The sequence below is a fragment of the Oryctolagus cuniculus genome, chromosome 1 (assembly GCF_964237555.1).
Source record: "Oryctolagus cuniculus chromosome 1, mOryCun1.1, whole genome shotgun sequence".
NCBI lineage: Eukaryota > Metazoa > Chordata > Mammalia > Lagomorpha > Leporidae > Oryctolagus > Oryctolagus cuniculus.
Genome location: NC_091432.1, coordinates 23,616,323 through 23,639,046, shown reverse-complemented (window position 1 = coordinate 23,639,046; position 22,724 = coordinate 23,616,323). Strand labels below are relative to the sequence as shown.

The 22,724-nt window shown below is 39.6% G+C and overlaps 1 protein-coding gene across 1 annotated transcript; it reads left to right on the top strand.

Moving 5' to 3' along the window:
• Window positions 1-211: 211 nt before the first annotated feature.
• LOC103351337 (protein FAM170A) lies at window positions 212-16,056 on the top strand. The gene is made up of 5 exons (XM_051852473.2): window positions 212-466; window positions 5,131-5,262; window positions 10,951-11,091; window positions 12,179-13,190; window positions 14,175-16,056. Exons 1-4 carry the CDS (start codon window positions 397-399, stop codon window positions 12,787-12,789), a joined length of 954 nt encoding a protein of 317 aa, XP_051708433.2. The 5' UTR covers window positions 212-396; the 3' UTR covers window positions 12,790-13,190; window positions 14,175-16,056.
• The last annotated feature ends 6,668 nt before the right edge of the window (window positions 16,057-22,724 follow it).

Here is a 22,724-nt window from a genome sequence, read left to right as displayed (position 1 = left end):
TTTAATCCAAGTCCTCTGTCTCTTATATTTAATATCAAGGGTAAGATCTAAAAATTCAAGGTAACAGTGGAGTTAGCATTGGACAAAATAAATCGACACAGGTAATAGCTTGTGGACATGCTGTAGACCTTTAAATACTGGCCAAGGCCCTGGAATAGAGTGATGTCATCAATACTCTTAGAATGCTGAGGCTGCGTGGCGACTTGGAACATAACAGTCCTGACACTGTACTGAGTACTAGGCAGGACAGTGACTTGGAGACTAGTGAGTTTCTCCTGCGATTTATAGTCTTTGAATTTTCAAATTTAATTTTTTATTACCATCAACTACTACCTGAGAGTAGAGTTATAGGGAGAAGGGTTACCTGATTTGTGTAACTCTTCAAAGAGTTGAACCATGAAGCAGAAAGAGAAAAGAAAACATCTGGAGAGCATAGACTCTCCCCAAGCTGCAAAGAAGTCAAGAGGTATGTCTTAGGATATTCTCTTTGCAGAGTATTCAAGAATTGTCCTCTAAAAGGAGGCTGGGTGGATTCCTCAGTATAGTGGGGGAAAAGGAGGTAGAGAGAGGGGCTGTGATGAAGGAAGGAGGGGAGGAAGGAGTAGAGCTGTGTCTATAGGAGGGCTTCCTGAGGAGCCAGCTCACTGAGAGTACAAAAATGTCCGGTGGGCCAGGTGTAAGTCCAGTGCTGCTTCCACAGTCATTCTGTGTTATCCTGCTGCAGAGATAGTAATATGCTAATCTAGACTATTTCTTTTAAAAAACAAAGATTTTGTTTTCTTTCTGAAAGCATTAGAGACATAAGTGATATCATAAATTTCATTTTTTTTACTAGTACTTTCTCCTTCTAAATAAGATAGTATGAATTCTATAGATTAGGGAAACATGAGGAAAAAACAGTTTGAGCACTTGTAGGAGTCTTGGAAGAAGCTCTCGTCTCCTTGCTTCAGCCTGGCCCAACCCTGGCCGTTGTGACCATCTGGGGAGTGAACCAGTGGATAGAAGATTCTCTCTCTCTCTCTCTCTCTCTCTCTCTCTCTCTCTCACTGTGTTTGTGTGCGTATGTGTGTGTGTGTGTGTGTCTCCCTCTTTCTCTGTAACTCTTTCAAATAAATACATTTTAAAAAAAGATGGTTAGGCAGGGATGAGTATAAAATCATCAAGAATTTACTTACTTTGAGATTAAAAATAGGTTTGCCACGGGTTGTGAATATGTAAATGGGAGCTCCTTTGTTAATGCAAGGAGTAACATAGGATACAAACACACACAACCACATTTAGTCACACTGAACTTTGGAAATGGGATTTGACTGTGTCTTGAAATATAAGAAATTAGACAGTTATGGTTACCATGGAGCTGAACAGTAAACAAGTGACTCAGGAGACAGGACAACTACTCAGTGGGGGAGGGGGCAGATGGGAGCCAACATCAAGATTCCAAAGAGTAACTCATATAACTGAGGAATATCTAGTATTTTCAACAAAGTTTAGGGCTTTGTATTTTCTGATGGTCCCTTGGAGAAAGGCCTGAAGAGGAACGATGTCTTTATTTTAACTTATTAAGATTAAATAGGGAGACCAGGAGAAGTACCTGGCTCCTGCCATTGGATCAGCGCGGTGTGCCGGCCACGGCGGCCATTGGAGGGTGAACCAACAGCAAAAGGAAGATCTTTCTCTCTGTCTCTCTCTCTCACTGTCCACTCTGTCTGTCAAAAAATTAAAACAACAACAACAACAAAAAAAAGATTAAATAAAAGTTGAAAATTTAAAGAGTATTTAGACATTTAATCATAGCAAGGAAAAAATTAAAAAAAAAAACATTAGTGCATATTCACAAATGTTATTGAGTGTATTCAATGCGACTTGTAAAGCACATAGGCATACTTACTAAACTGTACACACAACTGTACAATACATAATGTGCATAAATAAGTCAGAGGGAGATAGGAATTAACATTCAATATCATTGTCTATATACTATCCACCAGATCTAATTGTTTGCCTCTGAAAAATACATTACATTCTGGTTCACTAGTTAGAAACTAGGCCGCAGCACCAAACACATGATGAATCTATTTCTTTCCATTAAAGAATTCAGGATTGGGGCTAGCATTGTGGCATAGCAGGTAAACCTACTGTCAGTGATGCTGACATCCCCTGTGGGCACTGGTTCAAGTCCTGGATGCCCCACTTTCAATCCAGCTCTCTGCTAATGTGCCAGGGAAAGCAGTAGATAATGAACCAAGTGCTTGGACCCCTGCACCCACATGGGAAACCTGATAGAACCTCCTGGCTCCTGGCTTTGGATCAGCACAGCTCCAGCCATTGCAGCCATTTGGGGAGTGAACCAGCGGATGGAAGATTCTCTCCTCTCTCTTCCTCTCTCTCTTTCTTTCTCTCTCCCTCTCTTTCTCTCTCTCAACTCTGCGTTTCAAATAAATAAATTAATCTTAAAAGAATTCAAGATTTATGTGGAAGTCAATTAGACAAGTTTCCTCCTTCTAATAATTCATTAGCCACCAAGATTCAATCATGTGTTTTCCAACCTAATGATGTTACTTATTCCTAATGTCTGATGTACTTCATAGTTGGATCAAGTTTTCATGTTCTTAATGCCACAGCTAGACAGATAAATTTCATAAAAAATAGGGCCTTGGGAGTCACTGGAATCACATGCAAACTGTAGCAATGCTGTTCCATGTTTTTTTTTTTTTTTTTTTTTTTTTTTTTTTTTTTTTTTAGTATGAGCAGCATTGGAAGAAATAAATTTCAGAGGAAAAATACCTTAAGTACTGGAACAAGACCAAAGAGACCAGTGGACAGCTGGGTTCTGCTGCAGGAAATAGCAGGAGGGGATTAAGGGGCTCCTAGTTTCATCAGGAGAGTTCAGGAACTGTATCTCAGTATGAGTCAAGATAGGCAATGTTATATTTGTTGGAAGTTATGAAAGCACTAACAGCCCTAAGTATCAGGATCCATGAAGATGGATTTGAGACACAATATACATACAGCTCTTCAATATACAGTATCTGTATATCTTAATAGCTAATATTCTCACACCTCTCCCTGGCAGATCCATCTCTGCTAACCATCATGTCCTTATACTCCTCCACATGTATACAAATTCCATATAATGAATTACATATTTATGAAGCAAAGAGTAATGATTATTATGACCACTGGATTATTCTCGATTAATTATCCCTGTATGTGTCACCTTTGTACAAATAGAAGAGCACAACACATACTCTGTGTCTGACTTCTTTCACTGATAATTAGCTTTGTGAACTTCTTCCACGTTGCATGAGTTCAGTCGATTCCTATTTATTCCATTGAATGATTTTAAATAATTTCTTTATTTGTTATTTTCTAGGAAATTGCATTGTTTTCATTATGGAGATGCACCCAGAGATGATGTTGTAACATTCTGTGGCATATCTTTCCTATAATGACACATTTGTATTTGTTGAAAGCCTGAAAGTGTCTATATTTCTATTTTATTATTTCTAGAACCCATTCTTTCATAATTTAATTTTCTCTTTCTATTTAAAGTTTTAAATTTATTATTTATTTAAGAAGCAGATGGAGAGAGAGAGAGACAGCATTACATCCCTGGGTTCATTAAAAAAAATGTCTGCAATAGGGCCAAAGCCAGAAGCCAGAGAAACTTAACCCAGGTTTCACACATGTATGGCGAGATCCCAATTACTTGAGCCATCATAGCTGCTTCCCAGGATCTCCAATAACATGAAACTGGAGGGTATTGAGCCCAGGTACTCTTACGTGGGCAGGGAAATCCCAACTGCTAGGCTAAACACCAGCCTCCATATATTTGTTTTCCAATGTAAAAACACATTTCTCTCAATTTAGTCTTACATACTTTTCTCTGATTTTTTTTTTTTATCTAACTTAGCTTTTCCCATAGTACTGTCTTGTTCATTCTTTTCCTTACACCTTTTGATCTTCTGTGTCTTTTCATTACTCCCTTAGAGCTCACAAATACACTAATTCCTTTCAGCTCAAAGTGAATATTCCTAGTAGTTATGCCATGCAGTTATACCATATAACTAGAAATAATACATTATGACAGTCTATAATTGTAGAATCTGCAATGGACACTAAACACAGATACAAGCCACGCATCCCATTCCAATTTTAGTAAACTTCACTCTATTTTCACATTTGAAAATATGAAATTGGTTAGATGTCAAACTTTGACTGAATTTGAAGCCACATGTGGTGAATGTACACACAGAAAGGACACTGCATTCACCACACATCATTCCATTGCAAAGTGTTCATAAGACACCATCCAGATGCACTGGTAAGAGATCCCGATCATCTTAGCAGTTAAATGCTCAGAGTTAAACTGAGTTAATATTTAACATAAAATTAACGTCATAAAATCATGAATATTTATTTTCTATATAAATTCAAACTTATCAGTTGTTTCATTTTAGATTGTGAGTTTCTAGGTGTGAAATGAAGAGGGTAAGAGTGTGGGAAAGTTCTCAAAGGCAAACCGAGGTAAAAATCTTAGCCACGGTCAGTGAGTATGAGGATCCTCAAAGGCAGGGTCCAGGTAGAAATACAGAGAACTGAAATATACCAGCTTCCTGCCCACAGAAAAGAGAATGTTCAGTGCAAAATGGCTTCCATGGTGGGGGAGGGGTGGTATGGGCTCAGAAGAAGAGGGGCAGAGAGGGAACAGAATGGAAGCAACCATTTCCACTGAGTGCTCTTGTCTCCTTGGGGAACTCCACAGTTTCCTCAACAATGTCTGTTCTACCATGTGTGGACTTGGGCCCTGGAAGAAAAGGATTTGGAGTGTCTGAGCATCAGGGTTCCATGTGAGGAGCTTTTCAGAAGAAAATTTTGGCAAAATAAGGATAGTTTGATCCTAGTAAATTCTGACACCATCAGGAATGCAGTATTAGTGGATGACATGCAGTCCAAACCAAGGGCATAAAATGTAATCCAAATGTCAACATCCACGGATAAGACAAATGGACTGTATCTGTTCTCAGTACTCATAACATGGTATTCACAATATATGTGAGTTGGAGAAATGAATGAATCAAACATCAGCTGTTTATCAATGATCTTTGTTCCATTTTCTCTCAATCACAGACGTACAGAAGTCTGATCCACAACCTGAGAACTCTTTGGAAGAGAAGACCCTGGTCAATGCGGCAAAAGATCTATCTTGTGAATTAGAAGGGTACACCCACCGCTCCAGTTTGTGCATGCCCTCTCATGTTGGTAAGGAGGCAGGACAAACAAGGATAGGCAAATCAGGGTTATGGGAGGGTGACCAACCTGTGGCCACCAAGCTGACCAATAGCATTCATGGAAACTATGTGAATTAACAGTATAACTAGTACTCAAACAGTATTTTATACTTTGTGTTTCTTTGTGGGTGTGAACTGTTGAAATATTTACTTAGTATATACTAAATTGATCTTCTGTATATAAAGATAATTGAAAATGAATCTCAATGTGAATGGGATAGGAGAGGGAGTGGGAGATGGGATGGTTGCAGGTAGGAGGGAAGTTATGGGGGGAAAAAGCCACTATAATCCAAAAGTTGTACTTTGGAAATTTATATTTATTAAAAAAGAAGTTAAAAAAAGAGTTGGAATAGGAAAGGGAGAAGGAAAAAGGGTAAGAGTATGGGCAGGAGGGAGAGTAGAGTGGGAAGTATCACTATGTTCCTAAATCTGTATACATGAAATGCATGACATTTGTATACATTAAATAAATTTTTTAACAAAGAAAAAAAATGAAGGTATTGGCTGGCTGATTTCTTTGGAGGTACTGGTGCATAATGTTCCTTACCTCCAATGGTTTCTTGTAGTCCTTAGTTTTCTGCTCCTTTATCTGTTAATACCAACCTCTTGCTTCCACTGTGTCATCTCTTCTGCCTGTGACCTTTCCTCTCTCTTACGAATATCTTTTGGATTTCATTTGGGATTCATATGGATACTATAGGATAATAAGCACCACAAAATGCATAATTTGTAGCATCACCAAAGTCCCCCGTGGCCATATGAAGTGCAACATTCATAGGCTCTAAGGATTAAGATATTGACAACTTGGATGGAGAGCATTATTCAGCCTTCTACAGCTATCATGAAATATGTTAAACATAGTTACATATGCATAGTCAGGTAAACAAATAATAAAATCTTTTAAATTGATTATATTGTATATGACAGCATAAGTTTAAGACACACACACTATAAGCAACTCCATGAAGACAATATATACACGTTTCCACCCGCCTTCAGCACCTGGACAAAACTAAAGATTATAAATACTCATATATTGGAGTTTTGTCCAGGACAGAGACTACAGTCTTCATTAAGTGTCTGGCACACAGTAAGTGATCCAGGCTCACTGAAAAGATTAAAGATAAACTATCATTCAATTTTACTGTAATTGAACAGTAATTTTGAAGAAGAAAACAGATGATACACCACTTAATACCATTTCCCAGAATGAAGATAAAACCACCTTTATCTCAGAAGACATCTCCTTGGAAAACAAACAAAAAAACTTCAAAATTGCAAATGTCTAATGAGGATGTCTATGAGGGTCTGGAGTGAGAAAACGGGTGTAATCATGGCTGTGAAGGCTCCGTCAGTAGCTGATAGGAGAGGAAGCAGCTACAGCCCATGCTCAGATCATAGCAAGAGTACAAGGTCTTCTATTTCTGTGAACTATTCTTGGTATCTCATATATAAATCAAAGCCTGAGAGTCAAGGATAATCTAAAAAAGCACAAGTGTCCAAAAGTGCAAGGGCTTCTGAACACGGTCGTGTAGAAATTAGAGAACTAATAAAATGCCAGGCTTGTCAGGAACAAGGGGAGACTCATTCAAACTAACACTGAGACATTTAATTTTGTGGGTTACAATTGTTGGCAGCTCTCTGCCAGTTGGGAAGGTATGCAGTAGGGCATCTAAGAAGGTTTTGCTTTTGCCCCAGAGAAGTGAGCAAGAACTGAGATTTGAAAGGGATCGCCACACTGCTACCTCGAACAATCTGCTACCCTCGTAAACATTCATATGATTTTTTAGCCTATCTTACCCAGCGAGTCTCAGCACCATGTGCTCTTAGCTTATCCCTGGCAACTCTCATTCAGTCATTCTTTATTCTCTCCTCTTAGTTCCTTGTGTGCCTAGACACACTCCTCAACTCACACTTCACATCTTCACACCCTCACTTCACAACACATGCATTCCTCAGATTGGCTGCCTCTATCATTCTTTCAATATCACAATCTCTAGCATCACAAATAATTTCATTCTTGTAGAACTGTGTGTTTGACACTGACAATGGATGAAGTTATCCCATCATGTTTTGCCTTCTAAAACTCCTCTCAGTTTCTAATTCTTTACTCCATTCATGTGATTCTGTAACCTAGGAGCCCATGTAATCTTTCTCCTATTCATCTTTCACATCGCCAGTTTTCACTGCAAATCTCAAAAAAATTACTCAGATCCACACAATTTCTCATATCAGCAAATACCTATTATACAACTACTAGCATTTAAGTAGCACAGGACATACAAAATACAGAAGACATTGCAAAATACATGGGAGATGAACTACCTATGAATGTACAAAATTGTGCTTCAGTGTCACTCAAATACATGACAGTCACTACTTTTCACATACAATTGTGGCTTCACTTCTGCCATCACTACATAAAATTGTAAAAAAAAAAAAAAAAAAAAGGCGGGGGGGCAAGCATTGTGACAGCCGGTAAAGCTTCTGCTTGCAGCGCCAGCATCCCATATGTGCACCAGTTCGAGTCTTTGCTGCTCCACATCTAATCCAGCTCCCTGCTAATGTGCCTGGGAAGGCAAAGGATAATAGCCCAAGTGCTTGAGACCTTGCACCCATGTGAGAGAGCCAGAAGAAGCTCCTTGCTCCTGGCTTTGGATCAGCTCAGCTACAGCTATTGCAGTCATTTGGGGAGTGAACCTGTGGATGGAAGATTCTCCTCTCTCTCTCTCTCTCTCTCTCTCTCTCTCTTTCTGTAACTTTACCTTTCAAATAAATAAATATTTTAAAAAATAATAGATACATACAACTGTACATACACCTGACTATATTTACCAATGGTGATATACTAACTGTAAAAAATGTACCACATGCATTTAATTTTGCTGTGTCTATGGGGAAATGGCATATTAGACACCCTGCAGTCACCTAAGAGAAAAAATGAATGAATCTGAGGAAGCAAAAGTTTGGTTACACATCTAATTAAGGTTTTTAAGCAGAAGCAGGAACTTAATATGCTTATTTTCTCAGGAATTAGAATTTTTACTGAAGTGTATTGAATTCAAAGATATAACTGTTTCCACTGATAACATAGATATAGATTAACAGACATTTTTATAAAGTTTTATTTATTTAATTATTTGACAGGTAGAGCTATAGACAGTGAGAGAGAAAGAGACAGTGAGAAAGGTCTTCCTTCCGTTGGTTCACTCCCCAAATGGCCGCTACAGCCAGTACTGTGCCGATCCAAAGCCAGGAGCCAGGTGCTTCTTCCTGGTCTCCTATGCAGGTACAGGAGCCCAAGCACTTGGGCCATCCTCCGCTGCTGTCCCGGGCCACAGCAGAGAGCTGGACTGGAAGAGAAGCAGCCGGGATTAGAACCAGGCACCCATATGGGATGCTGGCACCGCAGACGTAGGATTAACCCAAGTGAGCCACGGCGCCGGCCCCAACAGACATTTTTAAAAAGATTTTAATAATATATTTAAATCCATGGTGGAGGCAAAGTTTATTTAAATATTTAGAAATTATGGAGAAAAATCTACTCAAAACATACTTGTAAATTGTGACAGTTCCAGGTTCTGGCCAGGCCAGAACCTGCTAACCAAGCTTAGAACCTACTGGTTCTCAAAAACCGTGGGTCCTGCAGAGCTCTGGCAACAGATGCCCTAAAACCCAAAAGGATAGAAATGTACAAAGTACACTTTCCTATCTATTTTCAAAGAGGCACCTAAAAGAAATGAACAGCAAGGTTGAAAATCCAACAAATATAGGAAATCACACTTCCAGAACGGAAGACTATGGCAGATATGTGAGGTCTTTCTCAGTTCCTTGAGAATCTTCAAATTCTTAAAAATCTTTTCATCTATCCTTTTAAAAATGATGTATTATTTATTATAAAGGTAGATTTAGAGAGGGAGAGACAGAAAGAAAGGAATCTTCCATCTCCTTGTTCACTTTCCAAATGGCTGCAATTGCCAGGCCAAAGCCAGGAGCCTGGAACTCCATCAAGTTTTCCCACATGGGTGGCAGGGACATAAGTACTTTGATCACTTTCTACTGCTTTCCCGGGCATATTAGCAGGGAGTGAGATTCTAAGAAGAGCATCCAGGACTGAAACTTGTGCTCATATGGGATGCTGGCTTCACAGGTGGCACCTTAACCTGCTGTGCCACAGAGCAGGCCTGCGTCTATCTATTCTAACTTTATAACTGTCTCTATTGCTCTCTCTTTGTATATAATATATGCAATATATAATATAGAGCTACTCTTATCTCTGTCCATCTAAATACACGATTATGACTATAAAATTACGTCAGTAATGTTCCACAACGTCTTAGTATTGTTTTTATTTATTATTTTTATTAATATAAACAAAACAGATTTTATGTATTTCATAGGTACAGTTTTAAGAAGATAACCATACTTCCCTCCCCACCTCCTTCCCTCAATTCCTCTCCTTCATTCCTTCCTTTTATTTTTCTTTAATTTTTGCAAAAGCATACTTTCAGTCCACTCTATAATCACAAGCTTATTTCACCAATAACCATAATATTCAAAAGAAAAGGTAGGAAGACCACAGTTTCACAGGAGTCTAAACAAGGGCTAAAGCAATCATACCCCAAGATGTTCATTTCATTCTTACACATTTTTTTATTCTATATTAATTACCACACACCAGAGAAAACACGTGATATATGACTACTCCTAAAGAAAATGGAGTTAAAATAATGTTTTTTCTTTTTAAATTCCCTCCCAAGAATTTCAGACTCCTCCTAGACACACCTGGGCCATGTGCAGGGGTCACAGTCTGTAGTCAGACAGCAAAAGAGAGTTCTTCCTCTCAGAATGTGTCTCCTCTCCAAGCAAGCACACACTTACTAAAGTAGATGGTAAGGCAGATGCAATGGGAATGCATGAACTTGGACAAGAGGTGCAACAGAGCTACCCAGCCCAATCCTGACTGACTTCACTTTCCCTCAGAAACAAGTACTTCAGTGAGAGGGACTAAGACTGAGGCTTTGGAAGAGTGGCAAGTAGGGGCTGTACAACCAAGAACAAGACACACTGCCCCAGTACGGAGTCACCACGTGTGAACCCTGGGACAGCTGTGGGTGAGGCCATGAGCACTACTGATGTGTACAACAGTGTGATCAGAACCTTCCCAGCAGACTGAAACCAACTCATCAAACACACACACACAAACACGCGCATGTGTTCTACTGCTTCTTACCAATAATGGCTCCACTTCTCCTTCTGTTAACTAACTCTCAAATTAAATAGGAGTAACGATAATAAAAGCTGCACTCCATAGGTTTCTATGGGTGATTTCTCCTGAAGAAAAAAATAAGCTAATAATGATATATACTTTTATTAACTATTTCTTTTATTTTAGGCATGGTTCTTAATTTTCAGTATTCTGTATACATATCAAACAATATCACATCCAAGATACCCAATCCTACTAATGTCCCCCATATACACAATTTTAACAATTGCTCTTTATTTATATGTTGCAATTTGGATGATTTAAGCAAGTCCCATGGGTGCTAACAGTGCCTGAAAAAAAAAAATCCACTTGATGTGCTTTTTTTAGAAAGGACACAGAACCTGGATGAGGCCATAACTCCATGTTGCTTTCTTGTCATCTCCTTCCCAGAATTCCAGACATTTCAAGAGGATGTGCCTGAGCCATGTGAGGTTGTCGAGATCCAAGCCTTTAGTCAGGCATCAGGAGAGAGTGTCTCCGTCCCACATTATGTCTCCTCTCCAAATGAGCACACCATTGCTGATAAAGATGGTAAGGCAGATGCAAAGGTAGTGTCTAAGCTTAGACAGAAGGTGCAGCTAAACTGTGAAGCCCGACTCTTACTTACTTCACACTCCCTTCTATAGCACAGAAGTGCTTTAGGGAATGAGGCAGTTAGACTGAAGTTTGGGGGAAGGGACACATAGGAATGTGTCCCCAAGAACAGGACACAGCCCCCCAGCACAGCATTGTCATATGTGAGTACTGGGACAATGTGGGTGAGATGATAGGCTGTGCTGACCTGTGAATTGAAACTTGACCAGAATTTTCCCATGCAGATTAGCACAAACTCATTTTCACAGACACCTGTATGTCCTATCCCTATGGGCCAAGAATGGCTCTCTTTCTCCTTCCTTTAAATGATTCTCTTAAATACTCCTCTCTTCACTCCCCATGTCTCTTTCCCACTCTGCAGTGGCATTATACAGGTGTGCCTTATAGCATCATCTCTGTTCAGTCTTTAAGGCCAAGCCTTTTGCTAGCTAATCCCATGAACACCTTGCCTCCCTCACACAGATCACCTACTTTAACTCCCTATCGCTGTACCAAACTCCAGAGAACTCCTGTGTTCTCTAGAAAATTTGATTTCATAAGCAGCCTTTCTCACTCTATGTCACTGAATTCACAATACCTTTAATATTTCAAAGAATCACATGATTTGAGAGTTCACATGTACTTCCTGTGCACTCTATGTCTACTGTCTCATGCATGAATAAAGAACATGAACCATGTCTGTACCCACTCACATGTACAACACACCACAGAACACATACACACATGTAGGCACACTCACACACACAATCAGTCCCTTGTACTAACACAAGATAGACCAGATATACACTAGAGTACACATGCATTTCCATCCACCAGATCCACCATGCACTCACCGTCACATGCAGAGTATACCAAATACACATTCCACATAGGACCTATCACTTAAAGAATTCTGAAGCATCATAGCTGCATGCATTTCTCACACACACTCCACGGGCAGGGATATTCTCAGCACTGCCATAAACCCTATAGTCTTTATGCAAACTTATTCACATTTTCTTATGCTTGAAATTTTCTTTCCTAGCAATGCATCAGTCTCAGCAGGAAGATCTCTGTGTTCGCTCTTTTGAGATGCCTTTACCTCAGGATGTGGAACAGGAGACTTCTACCACCTGTCATGATATCTGTTTTCATGTCCATTTAGCCAATGAGCCCTGTACACTTGCAGCACATAAGAGAAAGGAACGGCCCATGAAAATATACTACATGCACGTGCAAAGGAAAAGAGAGGCTGATATAGTTTGGGACACACAGGAAGGATTGGTGCCTCCCAAGAAGAGGGAAAGAATCCAAGAACTGACCTTTATTGGGAAAATCCCTTCAGAAGCTAACTACTCTTCTGTGTCTACACGGGAGAGCTTGACCAACAGTGAGTGCAGCTTTGACACAGAAGCCCAAGAAGAGGATTTGGAGGCTGATAGCCCAGCGGAGCCCCCAGAGCTGGAGGAGAGGCCCAGGGTGAAGACACCTGAGTGGCTGGCATCCCCAGAAAGTGGCTTTAAATGCATGGCCTGCTGCCGCGTATTCCCCAGCCTAGACATCCTTCAGGAACACGTGAAGAATGGGGTCAAAGAAGGCTTTAGCTGCCGCATTTTTCATCTGGCCTTTGCCTGGATGAAGTCCAAAGGATCATAAAAGACAAAGAGAAGCAGAAAGAAGACAATCATGCAGAGTACACCTGGATACAGTAAGCAGCAATATTTTTACATGAGGAAAACATCAAGCAAACAAGCATAGCTTTTTCAGCCCTTGAAAAAGAAAACAAGCAGCAGTCCACTGAACTGATACAGCTGCGTCCTCTCCAAGCAGCTAGAGGACCCACCTTTGAATGCACACACTCACTACCTAGTGATCAAGGAACCCTTTTAGATGGTAACTGCTGATCTCCACAGCAAGAAGGAGAAGGCAGACCTTACCCATCAGACCATCCATATGTCTTCACAGTAGCAGAGAGCAATTCCATGTCATTACCACTCCAGTTGAGAGGAAAATCACTCCCTGGAAGTAGAAACTGCTGTGGGCAGAACTTAAAACAGGTGAGATTCCATAGTTAGGACAGCATCTCAAAGGACCTGTGAGTCAGGGTTCTGAGGATAGTGGGATCAGTAGACGGGAACTTCATGAAAGATGCCTCCCAGGGCACTCTGTCTCTGTGGTAATGCTGTTCCTGCATGGGTGACAACACAAGGTCAGTGTCCTATCCCTGCCTGTGAGTGAATAGGAGCAAAGACTATTCTAGTAGCTCAACAGAACAGAGCAGTCTGATCTCCCCATTCCTAGACAAAGCAAGCAGCATAAAAGTCACATCCCCATAACTGTGATCCTTGGTTCCTTTCTGAGAGGAGCAAGGCAAGGCAGAGAGAGTTCTGTGACTTAAGGAAATGTATATGTGCATACCTATTGTGGGCCAGCCTTTTTCCCTAAAGGTAAGATCTGAAGCTCTGTTTTGTGGTTTTCAAGCATGGGAGGAGACAAATAAGAAACTTCAACCACTCCAAGACCCACCATGAGTAGGATCTATTTTTTCCCCCTTGGAGAAATTTTCCATGGTGTAAGCTAAGAATGATGAGTGATGCTCTTTCCTGAGTATAACCCAGGGTCAGAGGCAGAGAGGATCTCCTTTGCCAGGCATCCTCGTTGGATTTGTGTTTTGTATCCTGGGAGACACATGTATCTGTTTATGAGTCTTCACAATTTTTATATGTTCTTTTTTGTAATAAATTCTAGTTTTTTTTTTAAGAAAAAAAAAACAGAGAGGAGTAAAACATAGACAAAATTGCAAAGACTTTGCAAAATCAGGCTTATACTACAACAAATGAGAATATGTTTTTGCTAGTTGGTGGTCAGATGAAGGGTTTATGTTCCATACTCTGAAAGTCATTGATAGAACAGGACCTAGAAATAATCTTGAAGTTTCTATTCATATTGGGAATTCTGAGAGTGGCTAACTCTTTGTCACTACAGTAACAAGCTGCCTCCCTCAACAGGACTGATTATCTTCTGTTTTGATTTTCTTATAGGCTCACTGGCCTCGAATGAAGGTGACCAGCACACTATGGCATCCTAACTTCATGACGACAATCTTCACAACCTCAGAGAATCAAGCCTGGGCTGGTCTACAGATAGATACAGCAGATCCTCTGCCACTGCTCCCAAATCATTGGTAAAAATGTGGTGCCAGTTGCGAAGACAATATCCAGCGATGAGGAGCCTAGTAATCCTGGAAACACCTCCTCCACCTCCTCCTGGGGAGGTCTCTTCCTGTCAACCCCCCTCTGGAGGCCAGGGGATGTTGAAAACACCACTCTATTGCCTTGTGGAGGAGAGAACAGTGTAGGTAGAGAGACATTTTAAGATTCTGGGAAGCAAAGAGTCCATGTAGAGCAGATGACTGATAACAACTTGGAAGATGTTTAAGAAGGGGTTTGCCCAGTTGAAAAGGAACTTGGGATATCCACGTTTCCCTTTCCATGAGTCCTCTGCCTTCTCAAGGTTGTTTCTTTACTTTCTTGGACACTTCAACACCTGGCTCATAATCTCATGCCCTTCCATCTACTTAACGTTTATCACTTCCCTTTCTCCCCTCACCCAAATATAGCATCTAGGAATATGTGCTTGATGCAGAAAGTAAAACAATACAGAATCTATATGGTGCAAATTATAATATCCTTTCTCTCTTTCACTGACCCCCACTTGTTCCCCCAGTGTTCTTTAACAACCATTTGATATATATTTCTGCATCATTTTCTAAAAATGAGCACCAATCTTTTCCCCCACTCTCCCTAATATTGTCATTACCTGCACATTATCTGATGGGAGGACACACTTGTTATTGGAGGAAGGAAATCAGGTACTTCCTAGATGAACCCAAAAGCATCAAAAAGCTACTCCTTGGTTCCTCTGAGCTATACACATGAAGGTGAACAAATGCTTCTTCTACAGTCATAATGGGAAGGATGGAACATGTCATAAATCATCTGAGACAACCAAATCTATGTGTATGCAGGTGGCTCCGAAACCATACTGCCATTTGAGACTAAACAGCGTAGGGGTGCAAAAGCTAAAATATTTTGGAAAATCTACTTTGCATATTTAGTTATCTGCATGTCATTTATATTTATTCAGTGTTGTGCACTCCCAAAGATTTTGTTTTGTTTGCCATTCTTTGCCTGTACACAGATATATGGTAGAACAGGAATTAGAATAGTTGAGCTGTCAACTATTTATGTTGTAGCTTTCACCCTTCCCAAATTAATAAAGCTTAAAAATGCATTATGACATTAGGGGCATCTGCATGTGTATATGCATATTTGGTTATGTTGAAATGATTAATCATATGTTCCATCCATTCTCATGAAGAATGTGTGAACCTGTATATGTATAAACTCATAGTAGACAAAAGGTGGACTGTAGTTGCTTTTGCTTTCACCTTCCTAGTGCATTTTCCTTCTTCTTTAATAAAAATCCCTCCCTTCTCTCTCTGTACATGGGCAACTGAGTCATTGAAACATTTGAGGTCCGTGCTTCTCCACTTGGCTTCTCTGACCTATAGGTAAATACCCATGTGTGTTAGACCAATGTCAATTGATATTTGGAAAATTAAAAAGAGATTGAGGCTGTGGGGGTTTGCCTTGAATTATGTTTAGTCAGCAACTCTGAGGTCCATGATTATCTTTTGCTGCACTTGGTTCAATCCCTCTTTTTCATATTCCTGGCTGTTTTAACTGTTGCTTCAGTTTACTGAGTATCCTCCTAAACATCTGTCTGTATTGTACCAACCTGTACCACATCTTGAAAACTAAGAAGAGACAGAGATTGTAGGGGTTGAATTGGAATCCAAGATTCTCTGCCTCTGTACTTTCTCCAGTTTTTCTTTTTTGTAAAATGTTTCATTATTTTAACTGTTATTTCAATTTACTTAACTTTCAATAAATTTTTGTTTTGTTTCCATTATCCTGAGTCATTGTTGTTTGTGACCTAATGTACCTTAATTGATGCAAATTGGCTTAATAGTAATTTCTTAATTACTTTAATAGTAATTTCTTCCATTTTAATACTTGAAATGCTATAGTCTAGGCCGGCGCCGCGGCTCATTAGGCTAATCCTCCCCCTTGCGGCTCTGGCACACCGGGTTCTAGTCCCGGTCGGGGCGCCGGATTCTGTCCCGGTTGCCCCTCTTCCAGGCCAGTTCTCTGCTGTGGCCTGGGAGTGCAGTGGAGGATGGCCCAAGTCGTTGGGCCCTGCACCCCATGGGAGACCAGGAGAAGCACCTGGCTCCTGCCATTGGATCAGCGCGGTGCGCCGGCTGCGGCGGCCATTGGAGGATGAACCAACGGCAAAGGAAGACCTTTCTCTCTGTCTCTCTCTCTCACTGTCCACTCTGCCTGTCAAAAAAATAAATAAATAAATAAAAAGAAATGCTATAGTCTAGAGAAGATTAGCAAATTAAAATCCTTAAACTTTATTTTGAATCAGCAAAAGATTTTCTTAAACTTGATATATACAGTATGCCCTTGATTGATTAGGGAGATAGATTGATAGTATAATTTTAAACATAGTACTTAGATATTACAGTGATTAAATGCCTATGATAGTATTTATGAGGGTACTTACACAGGTAAAAGCACACAACACAGTTCCTGATGTACAGTTATTCAATATATTTTTATTTATTTTTAACCCTATTTCATATGTTATACCTTTCACTTAATTATCTCTTCATTACAGGCGAGGATATTAGCATTTGTAATAGTGAAAAGATTTATATCCAAAATGTAGTGTGGTCTAGACTCTGTCACATCCTTGACATTCACCATATCACTTTTACATCAATGTGATAAGTACAGCACAGCCAGACATATTTTAAATCCAAATTGGGCTCCTCTGAATAGTAATAATAATTGTACTTATTTATTGGCTACTGTGTGATATTTCAATGCCTGTATACAATGTGCACTGATAAGATAAGAGTAATCAATATTTCCACCTTTGACATTAGTTTATTATGGGGAGCTCAAGCATCTTTCTTGTATTTGTTTGCAAAATTCATACTAGGTTATTGTGAACTGAAGTTTCCCCACTATGCTATGTAACATAATGAACTTATTATTGGATCTGATACTAATTTGATATTCATAATCAAAACTTCCTCTATGTCCCCATCCCTCCCAACCTCTAGTAATCACATTCTATATACATATTAAGGGTTCTTTTTAATGAGCTTCCACAACTGAGAAATAAGATGTAGTATTAATCTATTAGTCTTTTTGTGTCTGGCTTATTTCACTTAACATGATGTCTTCCAGTTCCACATGTTGCTGCACACGAACGGATTTCATTCTTTTTCATTAATGAGAGCATCTGATTGTGCATTTTGACCATGTTTTCTTTAAACATACATCTTATTTTTTAACCAAACATTTATTTGAAAGGCAGAGCATTAAAGAGGAGGGGGAAGGAGGGAGAGTGGGAGGAGAGAGATTTTTCAACTGCTGATTCACTCCACAAATGACTGCAAAATCGAGGGATGGGCAGGCTGAAGCCAAGGGCAAGAAACTCCATCCAAGTCTCCTACATGGGTGGCTGACCCAGGCACTTGGTCCATCAATTGCTGCCTTCCCCAGGCACATTGTCAGGAAATTGGATTGGAAGTAGAGGAGCCAGGCCCTAAAACAGCATTTTGATATAGGATGATGGCAGTAAAAAGTATCAATTCTTTTTATTTATTTATTTATTTTTTTGAGATTTACTTATTTGAAGAGCAGAGTCACAGATTGAGGGGGCAACACACACACACACACACACCAGAGTTTCTGAGTTTCCGTCCTCTGGCTTACTCCCAAGATAGCTGCAATGGCCTGGGTTGGGACAGGGCAAGGCCAGGAGGCAGGAGCTTTCTCTGCATCTCCCACCTGGTTGAAGGAGCCAAAACACTTGGGTTACCCTCTGCTACCTTCCCACGTACACCAACACGGAGCTGGATTTGAAGTGAAGCAGCAAGGAGAAGAACTGGCACACATATGGGATGCTGGCATTGCAGGTTGTGGCTTAGCCTGCCATGCCACCTTGCTGGCCCCAAGTGGCGGTTTAATATCAACACTACACTACAACACTACAACACCTACCCCTGCATTCATCTATGGATACACCAGTTGATTTGTATCTTGGCTAAAGTGAATAGTGTTGAGATAAGCATAATGGAACAGGTATCTATATGATGCAATGATTTCATGTATATTGATCTCTAGTAGGAGAGAAAATATTTCATACATATTATGAGATTAATTACAGAGGATGTGATTGTTTTTCTCTAAAATAATAAAGGTGTCCAGTGTGAGTTCACTACAGAAACATGTCACAGACACCACATACATCTCTATGTTCCCATACAGTCAAAACACCACTGAGTCTCTTCATCTTAAGAGTCAAGTTTCGGTGCTGCTTAACCTTCATCTACTGGACTTGCTTTTTCATCCCTAAATTTCCCTCCTAAAACTGGAGACTTTCAGATAATCTAGCAAAGAGGTCAGAGCACAGTGTCAAAATAGAGTTTATATTTCTCTCAAAACTGGAAGATGCATACCAAGTATTGGGCATGTTTCTTTTATTTAAAAGATTTATTGATTTATTGGAAAGTTGGAATTACAGGCATAGAGACACACACACACGCAGACAGAGAGAGAGAGAGAAAGAGAGAGATATCCTCCATCCTCTGGTACACTCTCCAAATGGCTGCACTGGCTAAGGCTGGGCCAGGCCAAAACCAGGGGCCAGAAGATTCTTCTGGGTCTCCCACATAGGTGCAGGGAACCAAAAATTTGGATCATCTTATCCTGCTTACCCAGGAGCATTGTCATGGAGCTAGATCGTAAGTGGAGCAACCGAAGCTTCAAGCGGTGCCCATATTGGATGTCAGCACTACAGACGGCGGCTTAACCCACTATTCCACAGTGCTGGCCCTGGGCATTTTTCTTACTATGGAGGCGAAGCAATGTTCTAGACTTTGCAGGTGATATCCTAACATGCCCCAGATTATTGGATCCACAGAAAGTTTACTGACATGGCAGATATCTCTCTGAGGTGAATCTAATTGCTTTTAATTTTTTAAGGAATTCATCAATACATTAGATTCTCAGGATCACAGTAAATGCATGATAATTACAACACAATTCTCATCAATTCTCATGTAAATGTGATATTAATACAACAGGACAGATTTGATGTAGTGCTTGGATTGAATACAATAACATTTCCGTCTTCCTCCCCCATCCTCCTTTCTTTCTTTTTTAATATTTGAGATAATATATTTCTAATTTATATTATAGACAAGGGCTTAACTACCCACTAAGCATTTCAATGAGTAAAAAGTATATTATGAGACCATAGTTCAGAGAGAATCTGATATAAGGGATATAAACAATATCATTTTATTATATGCATGTTTCACACTGAACCTATAGTACTAGATTTTATGCTTTCTAGGTCCTATCAATATGAAACCATCATTACAATCTGTCTGCATAAGGTCCTGTAGACTCATAAGATAATCTAGGCATTGGCAAACTAAACTGTGATACAAAACTAAAGAGATGGCATATTCCTGAAACCTTATAGCAAAGGTGTACTACCATTTACATGCAAACAACAATAATTATTTTTTCAGTTTATTATTATTCTTCAGCTTAACATTTTATTTAATATTTTCACATAGCATTTTTTTGACCCCTCTGAGTATTATGGTGGCCATTGAGTTGTTTCACTTAGAAAGGACTTGCTGCTAAGCTGCCCAAAGGATGGGTAGCTGAAAGTCTCCTCCTGGTAGCATTGTCAGCATCCATTTTCACTCTTGGGTTAAGGTTACACGCCTCTCTTCTCAGGGTAGCTCCAAGAAAGGATATAGCAAAATGCTGAGCAGCAAACTAGTTTAGTCATTTTTCCCAGTGTGAAACATCTCTAATGGGCAATATCTCCCTGGGGGTCCCCCATTGTTTTGGCAAGATTTGCCTTGCCCAGTCCTGCTTCCTAATTCCTTTAAAATTTGGCACAGCCCAATAAACCCATGGACTCCTAACTCTATCTCAGCCTCTGTTAATAATCTAACCTGCAACACAAAGCTTATAGTAGTTTCTTGCCTGCATCTATAAACTGTCTATCCTCTGACCTGGAGACTAAAAGTGCTTTTTTTGGGATTTATTTATTTATTTGAAAGCCAGAGTTGAAAGAGAGAGAGAAAGAGAGAGAGAGCAAGCGAGCTTGATCTTCCACCTGATGGTTCAATCCCCCAATGTTTGCAATGGCTAGGGATGGGCCAGCCTGAAGCCAGGAGCCATGAATTTCTTCCAGGTCTCCCACGTGGGTGCAAGGTCACAAGAACTTGGGCCACCCGCCTCTGCTTTCCTAGACACATGAACGGGGAGCTGGATGGGATGCCAGTGTCGCAGGTAGCAGTTTAACCTGCTATACCACAATGCACCCCCCCATTTTTTTTTACATAGAAGTCATCCTGTCTTTTAAATTTTTGACGGTGAGATGGTGTGATTTTTTTCAGAGATATGATACTGATTCAGAAATATTTTTTGGGAGAAGTGTTAGCTAGGGTGTCTTTTCCTTTGCTTTTTCTACCTAACAATTGTGCCCAAATGGATTATGACACACCTCCCCAAAGATGTTGCTGGGTTCTGAGCCTGCACCAAATCTACATTTGGGAACTTGGGAAGGGATAACAGGGTTTTATTTGCTTGCTTTAAGTGTCCCCTTGTTCTGCTCTCTGAACTGTCTGCTGCTTCTGAGTTATTCTTTGAATCATGTTTTTGTTCCATTTTTTTTTTGCTTTAATATTACAGGAGTCTCTCAATGCTTCACAATAGTTAGTATTCTGTTACTATTTATGATTGTAATACAAAAATACCAAATGAGTAATGCTTTATGTGCAGCCTGGACTTGTCGAACAATGAACTTCACTTCAAGGTGACTTTTTATTTCTTAAAGAGAGGCATCTACTTATTTCTACAGGCATTTCCTTTAAATTAGTCAGTTTACTCATAGAAGAAACATCTATTCTCTTGCCAAAAACAAATAGACAACTTAGCCTAAAACCTTAAATTTATAATGTGTAACTCATGTGTACTGTGGAAAATTGACTTGTAGCCCATTTTCGAAAATGTTAGAACAGGCATCCAAGACTTCTGACTTGTAGTGTAAGCCCTTTCAATTTTATGTTTTCTGCCTTCAAGAAGTGAATAAACAGTACACACTGTAAACTGTTGAAATTGGATTTTTTTGAAATGATGGGTGTATTTTTTATATTTAGAATATTAAGGTAGAAATATCAGTTAAGTATGCATGTGAGAGTTCAGACAGATGTAATGCTGGGGGACATTTGGATTGCACCATATAATACCTAATGACCCCAGACAAGTCATTTGGCCTTCTTAAACATGAATTTTTTCATCTGTGAAAGGAAATCCTATTTCATGATTTTCATTTTAATACCATATGAGACAATACATAACAACTGATTAGGTATAATAACTGTGCATAATGATCACATAATAAACTCTCTGTTACTCACTAGCACTATTTTCATTGCAAGTGTTATTCATGAAACAGTGCAAGTCCCAGAGCAGGTGTTTAGCCTAGCGGTTCAAGTGCTTGTATCCTATATCACACACCTGAGTTGTAGTCCAGGCTCTTGATCCTGTCTGTAGTTCCCTGATAATACAGACCCTGGAAGGTAGTAGTGATAGATCAGGCAGTTGGGTTCCTATCTCCCATATTGGATTCTTGGATTTAGTTCTCATCACCCACATTTCTCCATAGCCCAATCTTGGCTGTCACAGGCATCTGACAAATGAAACAGCAGATGGGAGCACACACTTTCTCTCTCATTTCTGATTTAATATTTAGAAATATAGTACAAATAAAAATAAAATAATAAAACATAATTTGAATGAACAGAGGATAGATCAATCTCTATTGTCCATACTCAATAATTCAAGAACCCTAAGGCACATTTCTCCCCCTTTGGATATTTTTTATTTTATTTTGTTTGATTCTTATTTTTGAGGTAACAAATTTTATTTAACATCATAAAGGTTTTAAAATTTAATATTTAACATTATAAAGGTTTAATACCCCACTATAATATTTAACATTATAAAGGTTTAATATCCCACTAAGTACTGACTTGAAAAATAAAAAATAAAAAGACCATATTTCAGTTTATCTTTGCACAAGCTTCTCAAAGAAGGGTTGGCATATTGTTCACATCTCCACAAGTCCCAATTCTTTTTCAGTCAACACAAATAAACACGTTCTCTTTTCCTTTTATTTTTTAAAGATCCATTTAATTATTTGAAAAGCAGAGTTACAGAGAGAAAGAGGCAGAGAAAGAGAGAGAGAGAGAGAGAGAAAGGTCTTCCATCCGCTGGTTCACTCCCCAGAAGGCTGTATTGGCCAGAGCTGAGCCAGTCCAAAGCCAGGAGCCAGGAGCTTCTTCCAAGTCTCCCATGCAGGTGCAGGGGCCCAAGGACTTGAGCCATCTTCTACTGCTTTCCCAGGCCATGGCAGAG

Bases quoted from the DNA above. Each gene is read 5' to 3' on its own strand.
- LOC103351337 (XM_051852473.2), top strand. From the start codon at position 397: ATGAAGCAGAAAGAGAAAAGAAAACATCTGGAGAGCATAGACTCTCCC. The intron at 5,263-10,950 runs GTAAGGAGGCAG...TCTCCTTCCCAG, and splicing joins GTGCATGCCCTCTCATGTTG to AATTCCAGACATTTCAAGAG. The intron at 11,092-12,178 runs GTAAGGCAGATG...TTTCTTTCCTAG, and splicing joins CACCATTGCTGATAAAGATG to CAATGCATCAGTCTCAGCAG.